The sequence below is a fragment of the Haplochromis burtoni genome, unplaced genomic scaffold (assembly GCF_018398535.1).
Source record: "Haplochromis burtoni strain Fernald_Lab_line unplaced genomic scaffold, NCSU_Asbu1 Contig_207, whole genome shotgun sequence".
Taxonomy (NCBI): domain Eukaryota; kingdom Metazoa; phylum Chordata; class Actinopteri; order Cichliformes; family Cichlidae; genus Haplochromis; species Haplochromis burtoni.
The window spans coordinates 257,797-270,008 of record NW_024582568.1 but is presented as its reverse complement, the minus strand read 5'-3'; the positions used below and the strand labels follow the sequence as shown (position 1 = coordinate 270,008).

The window sequence follows — 12,212 nt, the reverse complement described above, 5'->3', positions numbered from 1 at the left end:
CCCCCCCTCCCCTGCCTCTCTTCCTCACATTACACCCTCCCATCCCTCTTTGTCTCTGTCTCCTTCTGTGGGCTGCAAAGTCGGTCATGGTCACAGCCCTGCTGTCATGTCCCAGTGTTAGTGTAGGAGCAGCTCCGGGCCATTTGACACCCACGCAATGGCGTCTAGAGTCCTGGGGCGCTACTCTGTCCTCCACCCCGGGTCAACTCACCTCTCCACTGGGCCCTGATGGGGTGACTACCCTGTTCCCCCGCTCACTTTTCAGATGAACGCACAGCATTGATGCCTCCAACTAGAGCAGAGCTCAGCTGTGCTACGCTTAATGATTTTCTACTGTTCAAACCACATCCACCTAATCTACACTGTTTTATACTGAGCTTAAATGATTCCAGCCTGCCTGTCTCTTATTACAGCTATCTTTAATAATAGCACTAAAGCTATCAACATTTTATTGAAAACAACAGCAATAAAAAGTCCTTTTTTTAATAAAAAATACTATTAAGATATTTCAAGGAAAGCTGTGAGGCGTTATCTTGCCAAAGACCTTTAAAACAAGTACAGATCACTGTTCCAAACATAATATAATAAGAAGAAGAATCAGGAAAAAAACTGTATTGATCCCTGCAGGGAAATTGCTTTATTACTGTTGTTAAAAATACAGCTATGAAAGGAGCAATTACATGTTACAAAAAGAGAAAAATGGAGCTGAGAAGTAATAACACTAATTAAAAAAAATACACAATACTTAACTAGAAATGTATACCTGGTGATTCAGAATATTACGCATGGTCAAACATTCGCATGTTTGTTTTGTGCTTGTTTTTTTTGCGCTGTGGTAGTTTACTGTCATTCCAACACCTGTGGTGAGTTTGCCAGCCCCAGCTAACTCAGCCTCGGGCTATATACAGCTTTAAGGTAGACAGCTCATCAAAATGAATGACGAGTGTTGAGACATGAACTTGACCAGCTACAGCTGTGGAGAAGGAGAGTGGAACCAACAATACAGTTTCTGCCTCAAGGGGAGAAAACCTGCACTTTCTGTATTTCTGAGGAATTCAAACATCATACAGCCTCAGTTTATCAGACTTCACCATTTCTGTTATCTGTTGGCACCATATCCTTGCAAATAAAAAAAAAAAAATCAGAAGACTAGGTGCTAAAAAGAGAGAGAGAGAGAGAGAGAAAGAAACACTAGAAATAATGAAGCCCTAAAATAACAGCAGGCTGTGGTATTCTCTGCACAATATAAGCCCACTCAGGAAAAACAAAAGTGGTGTGATCTGCAGTGTGCGCCTACAAGGCTACCCATGCATTTGCAAATAAAAAATGGGAATGTAACATAGCCCGGACATGTATTCAACTTGTTGACTTTCTACTGCTCACTTTATCAGGTGATGCATCCACTTCTCACCACAGGAAAAAACACCTTAGCTGTACAAGTTTGTTGCAAAAGTTAACTCTGAAAGTTGAGTTAAAGTAAATTTAGGATGTGAAAGAGCTGCCATGCTGGCAACAGTCAGAGCAATGGGCCTGCTTGTTCTTAAAGCCAAAATTTCCCCTAAGGCAGAGTACACATTTATATATTTTTTTTCCTCCCATGTTACAGTTGAGTGGATATTTTTGACCACGAACTTCTATTTTCCAACTGTTACAGAGTTGACTGCGATTGAGATGGGAGCTTTTGTTTAGCATTCTGAACAGAATATCTGAATTTTTAGCTTTAACATCAAACTCAAGGGACTTTCTTTGGTTTTTAGCTTCATGTAAAATACACAACCTACTATATGCCTGAAAAATCACATAAGGACTTGTGCAAGAAGTGCTTTTTGCATATGATCCTGTCGATTGGCTACATCAAAGCAAGTGTGCACATGCGCAAGATGGATGTAACTTGCTGCTTTAATATAAATATTTTAGTAATTAATATTTAATATTAAAGTATTTAATATTAATATATTTTAGTTAAAATAAAGCTTTAACTAAAAGGAAATTAAAAGGAAATTAAGCAGTCCTTCTCGAACAGTTCAATGATGCTGCTTTAAGTCAAAGGCATGAAATTACTGGATGAACACTTGGCTTGTAGCTGCTATAGTGTCAACATTGTTGACTGCATATCCCAATGTTACGCAATAGTGTTGTTGTGTCCTTTTATTTACACGGTACATGCAAGTTTCTCTCCCCTCTCCTCTCCTCGCCCTGTGCCCGGTGATGAAGTAGAGGAGCCTTCAGCAGAAATAACACTGCGCCACCTGAGCCCTCATCAGCGGCGCTGTGCTGCACATATCCCATTAGTGCACCTCACTAAGACAAATCTCCCAAAGCCGAGCATATTCCCAGCATAGGTGAGAGCCGAGCCAAGTAGAGCAGGGACCCTGGAGGGCCCACCATCACTGCGCCCGACGCCAGCTGCCCGCCACCTGACAGATTGGTTTTTCCCGAACTCTCAACACAGCAAATGGCAAAAAAAATGAGAAGGAGGTGTTGAAAGGAGAAGATGGAGAAGTAAAACACTGAACTCTGTCATTTTGTGCGTACTTGAGCATATAAAAGAGTCAGAGCTGAACATCATTCAGGAAGCGGGGTTGTGTCGACTCCTGCTGTGACTCGCAGGTCTGAGAGAGACTCTTTTGGACGTGTGGACCGAGAGTTTTTCTGTCTCGCCGTTTCAGCGTACGTGACCAGGCTGAAATGGACAAAGAGAGGAGAGGTGGTGAAAGTTAAAAGTTGCAGAAGGAGACAAATGATGAGAGAGCTCTCGAAATGCTGCCATTGACCTTGATGTTGCAGTTGAGCAGGGTCGTTCTGCCAGGCTGCCCTCAGCTGCTCTGACACCTTTTACAGGCTTTCCATCTAAATCTCTGTCCAACATAGACTACCAAGTCTATCATTTCACCTTCCTGTTACTGTTTTCATTATTTCTCCAGCTAACTGCTCTCTCTGCCCCTCTTTTCTTCTCCGCTATGATTAATAGGTATAGCTCTCGAATCAATAAAGCATTTGCAGAAACTCCACATAGAATAGATTAAATGTACTCAGTGCCATCCACACTTCTGGTGACCAGCATGTACTATTATCGAGATTTAGACCTGTTTTTAGCTCCAAATATAATGTGTGCCTGTTTATCTCTCTCTTAAGATGAATAGAGCTAGAGCACAAAGGCAGTTATTTACAATTTTAACAATTTACTTATTTGTTTCATTTGTTTGTGTTCTACTTCTCCGACACCTCTCTTTTTTCTCCTGCGGTTTCCTAAACAGCTGGTGTTTTCTTTGTGGATCTATTTTTTTAAGCTTTCTTGTCATCTACACATCTGTTGGCTTGTGTTACTTGATCTGTTGTTACTCCTTCATAGGTGTGGTAGCACTTTTACAAAAGGTAACATTTAAACAAAAAAGAAATTATATCACTGGAAAGGTTAAGTGTGCTTGGGAGACAGGGAGAGCCAGGTGACCTGCAGACCAATTTGGCATTCTGGATTAGGTTCTGAGCACGCAGCTCTCGGGGCATCTTTTGAAGGACAGGAGCTGTGAACGGGGCTGTGCACTGTCTGCAGACACTGTCTAACAGAGCCATAGAAGCAGACTGGCTGTCACTGCTGGCCGGTATGCAGCTCACATCTTGCTTCACCCAGAGCTTGAACAGGAGCTCAGCAAGGGCTCAGCAGCGAGTCAACCCCTCTTCTCTCCTCGGTGTAATTCGGCCACTCCTGTCAAGCTGTGGAAGGGGAGGGAAAGAGAAGCAGTAAGGAAAAGAGACATCAGCAGCAGTCAGATGGGTGAAGGTGGTAGGGTTAAAGCACTGCACACTATATCTTGACTGTCAAGGCAGTTGATGTGAAGCATTTAGAGAATAGTTATTGAGAAACTGTGACAGCAGGTGGTCTGAGAGAGTGCGATGAAAGAGTAGAGGAAATGTAAGGTTAGCGATTTCTGGCTTTTAATTTTTCTTTACATCTGACTTAAATGATAGAGGTTGTTGCAGTGCTTATAAGGCTGTTTCATAGGTCATAGCGCGCCACAGTCATGGCAATGACCCAGGACAGGAACAGTGTTTGAAAATGTGGCATGGTCAATACCCGGCAGGCTTTCGTTAGACTATGACACCGTCTCCCATAACCTGTTGTGCCTTACAGAGGTCAGGGGTTGTACAATAGATGAGCGACTAGTTTTTAATCTTGAAGAGGGTCACTGTGACTGAAAAAATTAAGCTGTGTTTATCTGTTAGCTTGTGGTCTTTGAATTAGACATGCTGAACTGTAAAGGTTGTACTCACAGAGCAGCAAACTAACTAGAGGATCTAAAATCAATGTGCCTGAGTCAAGTAGTGTGAACGACACAGACAAACAAACTCAACTATTATTACTTTGAAATGAAGAGAGCTGAAACACTGCTCTATAGCAGATTGTCAGCTCTTTTGGTAATGGCATATACTGTCTACTCTTTAGCTCTTAGCAAGGCTGGCCCGAAGGGTTTTATAGTCAATAGCTCATTCTAATTGTTTGCACTTGGGAAGTTGTCTACAGTGGAAGCAAATGATCCTGAGATCAGCATCTAGCAAAGCCTTCCCTTATTAAAAATTAATAAAGTTACAATCTTTTTTTTCCATCGATACAATCACAACAGCTCGCACAGTTGTTGTTAATACAACCACATTGCTTGTTAGGCACGCTGCCTTTATGGTTACTCTGGCATGCGGGTAAAATAAAATCGCTTAAAAGTTCATACGTCTAAGTGTAATTGTCCCCATCAAGACAAAATCTTAATCAGTTCTGCTTGAAGTGAGGGTTTGAATAGGGCTTTATACTTCCAGATGATGCTTGCAGATGTGTCTTTACATGTAGCTTGTATTTGCTGTCATCACCCTCCAAAAATAGCACTTCTTTTCACCCTGCATCTGGCAACAAACTTCTACAGCAGTTGAACGGACAGCTGTGCTCATCTGCCAGTGCCGAGCAGATTGTGCTGCTTTCTATTGATTTAAGGAGAAATGCCATTACCTTTGGAGATATCCGTTTCTGTTTGTTTGCCTGTCTGTTTTTGTCTCCCTCTGGTATCTGCATGTTGTATACAACAGGTATTGACACTTTTTTTTCGTTTTCCTTTTTTATGTCTAGGCTTTCCCAATGAGCCTGCAGCTGACATTGCTTTGAAAACAGTAAAACGCTGGATCGAAGACAATCCTGATAAGGTAGGACACGCCTGCATGATTCATGTTGTCGATCTGAGGTCACTTCCTCATTTGTGAAGTAACCGCCTATTTCTCACGTTCGCCGATTTGCTGTGACCTGAGATGATTGGACCACAGCAGAAACACTGAACTCCAATTGTCATGCGTCTCTGTTTCAGACAGACATCTTATCCACCTGCCTTGCTTGGTCTGCATGCATATCAAATTAAAAGCCAGTCTGTGTCTAATCGGGTCTTAAATGGTCTGTTGACTGTTTAATTGGTCAGTGCTGGGACGAGCTGTCAAACCCAGAAGAACATAAACACATCGGATGGAATAATCTCAAATTGTTATTTGTTTTAGATAAATTATAATCACGCCTTCCAAGAACTGAAGGCTCAGATGCAGATCTGCCGCACTACCACATTTCTCTGGTCAAAAACACAAATTCACACGTTTATCTTAAACGAACGGTAAAATCTTGAAAGCAGACAATTATCTTCAATTTTTATCTGTTGCGTCTCTTGTCATTTGCAATGACCGTAATGCATCCATTTGCATTGTGCAGAGCTAAAATGTATGCCACATTTGTAAGAAAAATCTTTTCCGCCAAGGTTATTTTACTCGCTGAGAAAAACACTGATATGCTCGCTGACAGAGCTCCTACTTCACGCTTTCAACACACTGTGGACTTGATGTCAGATAGGAACCGATTATCAAGTTGTAATCTTGTTTTGTGAAATTTTAAGTTCTTCACCCAGGGTGCTATCGCCTTTATAAAGTACTTTATTAATTGCTAATGTGTTAGTACTAATTAACAGGGTCAAAATCCATGAGACTGTTGTAAAATAATAACTCAGGAGATAGCTGCATGTGGCTTTTATGGCGGTGGTTTACATGCATCGTGACTTTCAAGTGATATTTAACAGATTAATATATATTTAGTCCACGATGATAAAAAAATTTGTAGTTGTCAGGAGACTGTTTAAGACTTTGCAGAACATTTGCCAGCTTGTGAGTCAGTGAGTGATGCTAACCTTTGGGGGTCGTCTCTGTTTACTGTGGTACTGTTTATATCTGTCACTTTGGATTGAGGTGTTTTATAGAGCTCACAGCTTGATGTGCTGCAGCATCCTTCAGCTGGTATTATGGATGTTCTCAACAAGCAGCCAAACGATACGGACTTGCTTGATTATTTTGCCGTTGTTGTGCACTTGCGCTCTGCCTGATGATTCCTGCAACATGTAGTTGGGGAATCCATCAAGCCTCTGGCAGAAAGAAGGTTTCCACCAGGTTATTGCTGACTGTAAATAACAAGCTAATGTTCAAAGCTGACTTTCGTAGTCGTGATGTTCCACATACAAGTTTGAAATGTTTTACAAGTGATGGAGGGGGCGTGAGAGACATCTGCGGAGGCTTCCCTTAGCAGTATTTGTCAAAACTGTGAGCACAGTCTGTAGATCTTCAACTCTAACTAAACCAAAAGTGATCTTTTAATAAGATCTGGGAGAATATAGCGATATATTTTACCCAGAAGCACAGCATAACATGCACGTGCACAGGAGGGCTTCCTTGCAGATTCAGATTCATTCACGGTTGCCTGGCGTTTTGTTAATCTTCGTGTACCACAAAGAAGGATGCATGATGTGATTATGTTTTTTTTAGTTTGTTTGTTTGAAGAGCTCAGGAAGAATCCAAATACATGTCTAATAGAATTCTCAATGCTCAAAGGAAAAGCATGTGAGCGTTTTGAAGTGCAGTAAATCTTAAGATGAATACCTCTTTCTATGTTTAGAAAAGCAATTTATCACTGTAACATTTACTCAATAGACACACCCAGTGTTGGCATGATTGATAATTGACATGATTCAGTTTTTAGGTGCTGTCAACTCGAAAATTGTGAATGGGCAGTTGTTTACCATGCGTAAAGACATTCTCAATCAAAATCTTGAAAGTACAGTATTCTACAAGTTTCGCTTTCTCAGTTTCGCTTCAAAGGCAATCCAGAGGTTGTGTGCAAAGTTGCATGCGATGCCATCGAAGGTTCAGCGTTTCTACTGTGGCTCGCATCACTGATTGCTGAAGGTTTTGCGAGCAAGAATGAAAGGTTTGGATCCCATTTTATGATGCGTGGAACAAAAGGGCTAGATCGCGCTGCCGGCTCATCTCCAGCTCTGTACGCTCAGTCTGTGTTGTAGGCGTCTACAGAGACAAGTCATCTCGGGGCCATGTTTTGTAGAAGATACCGTGTGGCTGAATTTTAGCACAGTGGGTTGGCTGAGCGTCTAACGCGGCGAGGGTAAAAGTGTAGACAGCAACCAGTTTATAGGCATTCGAATCTGGCAGGTTTTAGTCACAAGCAGCTATTGATCTGTAATTGTCCACATAGAAGTCTGAGAAGACAGTAACGTCAGGTGGCAGAAGACTTTGTGTGTGTACGGTGTGTGTGTATGTTTGGGTGTGTGCAGGGCTTGATGGGAAGATAGAATGAAAAGAAAACAAAGAACGGGACACTGTGTGATTGATTAACAGAAAGTTTATCTACCGGGCCAGCAAAGTGTAGCCCTAATGCACTCAGCCACACACAAAGGCCCCAATTCGAGATTGAAACTCACTCTTGAAAGCACCTAGACTTCCATTGTGGAGGAATAAACAGCCTCAATGTGGTCAGGGAGAACAGATCCTTTAATCTAGAGATACTTGAGTGCTGAACTGATTCTTTAGATCATAACAGATGAAAGAATAAGGGGCCCAGTCCCTGCTTCCCCGTATATTCCATGTGAATTAATGAAACAGAATTTGTATTTGTAAGCAACAGACCATAAGGCTCTAATGACTTCAAAAAGTACATAAGGGGCCGAGGCAGTGACATCCTACAGACCCACTCCTCCATATGGCCTTTGAGCAGTTTCCCCCCGGCTCACAGCAGACATGCCTCTCCACTCATCTGGCTTTGGTTTATTTCTCATTTTCAGATCTAATTTGGTTTAATTCAGGCTTACATAGGTTTAATCTGCAGATGAAAAATGCGGTCTGACACTTTATTTGGCTGCCACGGATGTGCTCTGGATAGCCAAGCTTTTTAATGAAGCGTTTCGAGGGCCCCGCAGCCCAGCATTACTGACATAGTCTGAACACTTGAGACAGATTGAGAGTCTGTAATAAGCTCTGCTGCACTGTGCTGCTCAGGACAGAATTGATGTGTAGAGATTTCACCTTTCAACATTACTCTGGTTTGGGCTTTAGTATTAAGCACTCCACTGTGCCAATGATGCTCCCAAAACAGGTGTTTACATCCTATTTCCTGTTCTGTCAATGATCTGTTTACCTTAGTAGCATTTGTCATTTAAGACACCTGATAATAAATTCCATCTCAAGCTAAGGCTGAAGACTCTGTGACAAATGTCAAGTGTCTGTTACGAATAAATGCAATATTTTGTATGCTTTGTATGGTTGTGGTTTTCTGTGTGAATGCGTATCAGCTTAGGAGCCTGTCTGGGTTTTGTCAGATGGAGCTGCAACATGACAACTTTGAGGCGTTCATTGTCATTCGGTTGAATAAGATGGATGGCTGCTGTTACGATGGCTATATTGTGTGGTTCATATTTAGAAAATCTAAACGTTGCGACCATTTTTATCTGGCATGCTGGGTAAGCAGACAGTATATTAAATATATGGTGCTTGCTTATTGTCTCCTATACGTGACAGTTATGATGGTGATGAATTCCCCAAAAGAGAGACCAAAACAATCGAGACAGAGTTTTCGTTCCATTAGCCTCATCCAATCAGCTTTTTTTTTAAAATATCAGAGAAGATCCATTTTATTCGACTTTCTAAAAGGCTGAAACAGGGGAACAGATTTAAAATAAATGATCGCTTTATCAGTTGTGAGAAATTTGAGCTTTTTTATAATAAGATAATACCAACTTCTTTATCAAAATCACCGATATCAATAAGCTTTCATTCAGTGTGTGAAAGACAGGCTGAATAATGATGTTAGTGTTGTTTGTGTCTACATATATGTGTATATATTAGTCTTGTTTACATATCATATAATGAAGGAAAAAATAGGCACATTATGGGCCTCGATATCCATTTGAATAAGAGCCAAAGAAAATACAGCAGAAACAGTCATTTCAGCTTCAAGTTATGAACAAAGCCCTTTATGAGAAAATACTTTGAGACCCAAGAGCAATTGAAGCAAAAGCTGCTACTAAGTGGGGTGGTACTTGAGCTCTATGTTGCTGCATTGCCTCTTCATGGTGTTTTTTTATTGTCTGGTATCCAGTGAAAACTCTTTGCCAAATGATGCATCTGTAGTCGATGGTGATTTGCTCAAATTTGCTCCCTGCATGCCTTGAGGATGCTGATGTGCCACTGATGGGCTGTGCAACTGGCATAGTGTTCAAAGCCAGCGTGGTCTTTTGAAGTCAGCGTCTAGCCCCTTTGAATTGTTTGCTGTGACTGGGAGCATCAGGGAGACACGGCCTGATCAGAAGAACATGCCTAACCACTCAATTCTGCATCCACATGATATACTGTCTCGTGTGGATGGAGGAGCTCAGCTTGACCTCCGAGAAAAGCATTCCTCCTCTATGCGTGTCTGTCAAACACCTGCAGATTTTCCCGGGAAAATGCTTTAGAGTGAGTATATGAATGCCTTAATAGTTTTCTCTCTGAGAGAATTACTTTACTGGCACCAGTGCTAATGCATACCATGTAGTCTAATACATTAGTGGCAGCTATTTGGACCACGGCAGTAGAATGGATCTTTTATGGCTTTTATGATCTGACAATTTTATTATCTCACTCACTCTGGATAATATGGCGTGTGCCCTTTGATTCCCTTGACCTCAGGTTGGTGAAGTTATATACTCCTAGTTTCAGTGTTTAAATAGATTTAAGATGATACATTCAGTTTGTAAACCGACACTCTTCAAAGTTAATTTTTACATCTTTTGCTTTTAGCTCTGTTATCTGCAGAGCGAGCCGCAGCTTTGATAAAGTCCTCTCGCTGTCAGGGATTTTTAAAAAAAAAGTTTATTATGAAGATCAAATGTTACTGTATTTTCAGTGTTTATCTAAACGGTTGCATGAAGCTCTTACCATCAGAGAGAAATCCTTTTTCTGCACGAATGAGGATTAAGCCTATCATCTTTATCTCTGCCCAAAGACCAAGGTGTTGCTTTACTCCTGGTAATTGCAGAATGATCACCTTAGTATCTGATGCAAGATGACTGAGAGTTTTCTGTACTGAGGGAGATTAATATTGAATTCTCCATTAATGTTCTGTCCCCACTTAGAGTCAAACGAATAATAAAAGAATAAATATAGCTCTACTCTACTCACAGAATTGATTGCATCTCACTCAGAAAGTAATGGATAAGCTGTTTGTGACGACTTAAGTACTTAAATCGCCGTGGCCGTTAATGCAGATTACAGAACTTATTAACAAGTAGCACCTTCTGCAATAATGCACACTTGTCTTTATGGGTTCTACCTATTTCTGAGGCTTAAAACAATGTTAACTCTTTATGCACGACTAGAAAGCCCTCAATGTTTTTGAAGTTGGAAACTGACGTCTTCCATAACCAGGTGCTCTTTTACACATGCACCGAGCCCACCAATAAACACAGCCCACTGCACTCTGACACATGGACAGTAAGATATGATGCCCTCTGAGTTCAGCTCTTTCTGGTCCTGTAGATACTGTAGTGCCACTCCATGCTTACTGTGCTGGAACAAGCTATCTTAATGACATGCTAATTGATTTAGTGTAGCGCAGATAGCGGTAGGCTGGCACACCGTGATAAAGCAAGAGTGGGTCGAGCTATTGGTTCAGAGGAGGACAGGAGACTCATCAAAGTCCAAGTAGTTCATTCGCTCTATTTGAAGACAATTTTACACCACGGCGCCCCATGCTGAAGCATGGAGACCTTTACCGTGGAGGTGCTTTGTCTGTGTATGTGTGTTTGCAGTGTTAGGAGTAAGCCGGGTCGTGTACTGCAAATTCAGACGACAACAAAAACAACAACAACAAAATCGTCGGCTGTGTTGTCACAAGAACGCTCATTACAGACGATAATTACGTAGTCTATCTGTGACCTGCAGAAAAGGATGGGAAACACTGTGACTACTCCACTGTCCTCTCACTCACTAGTGCTGATACTGAGCCGTGAAGTCTGGAACACACAAATAACCTTGCTTAGCATTGCTTCTGTAACGAAGTGTGCGCCGATACTGCAAAAGAAACTTGTAAACACTTGGTTATGAAGTGGATGTGGACAGTAAAGCATCCAACTTGTAAAACAGTTGCATGCATTTGCATTGTATATAGCAAGTCTGAATTCTTAAAATCAGATGTTAATGGAATACATATTATTTAAGCAGTTCATTATCTCCTGCAACTCAGTGTAAGTATATATAGTACGTTCACTATATTTGGGGGGCATCTATATATATGGAGGTGGTGCGGGCCGTCTGCCAGTTGGAAGGTTGTTGGCTTGATGTCTAACTATCCTTGGGCAAGACAAAGGACCAGTTGTCCAAAATACATTCATCACAGCATGAGTGTGGCTTGTAATTAAAAGGGCTTTGAGTGTTGGTTTAGTGTAGAAAAGCACAATTTAAATACCAGTTCATCTACCAATTATATTTGGAGGAGGAGCATGCAAATTTTAAAAGTTCTGAGATGTAGCAAGGCATAATAGTCCATAATTAAATATAGCAAACACACCTTGCTTTGATACAGTAAGCAACATCATTACCCAACTACCAGAAGAAGAGAAAGATGGCTGATTTGTACTCGGTAAGCTAATTAATTTCAGCAGCTTAACTGTTTGTAGTTATCAGGTTGGTATGCTTTCTTTTTTTCGCATTAGCATACTTATGTATTATGTTCTATAAACAAAAGCATTGTCTTAAAAACTATCATGAAAGAAATAAAAGACGCTGGACATTGGTTGCTTGCACCATGTGGCAACATGTGAGTTAATGTACTGCAGCATTTAGTCGAGGGTTCAGACGCTGAAAGGCAAGAGCTAAGC

At 41.2% G+C, this 12,212-nt stretch overlaps 1 protein-coding gene across 1 annotated transcript in view; it reads left to right on the top strand.

Annotated features, from left to right (window-relative positions):
* The window catches only part of macrod2 (mono-ADP ribosylhydrolase 2), a gene marked incomplete at its 3' end in the record, with an annotated part of 378,266 nt that overhangs the window by 306,223 nt on the left and 59,831 nt on the right, over window positions 1–12,212 (top strand). The window contains exon 8 of the mRNA XM_005936328.3: window positions 5,114–5,187. Coding sequence (XP_005936390.2) covers window positions 5,114–5,187 — 74 coding nt within the window. The remainder of the gene's footprint in view (window positions 1–5,113; window positions 5,188–12,212) is intronic.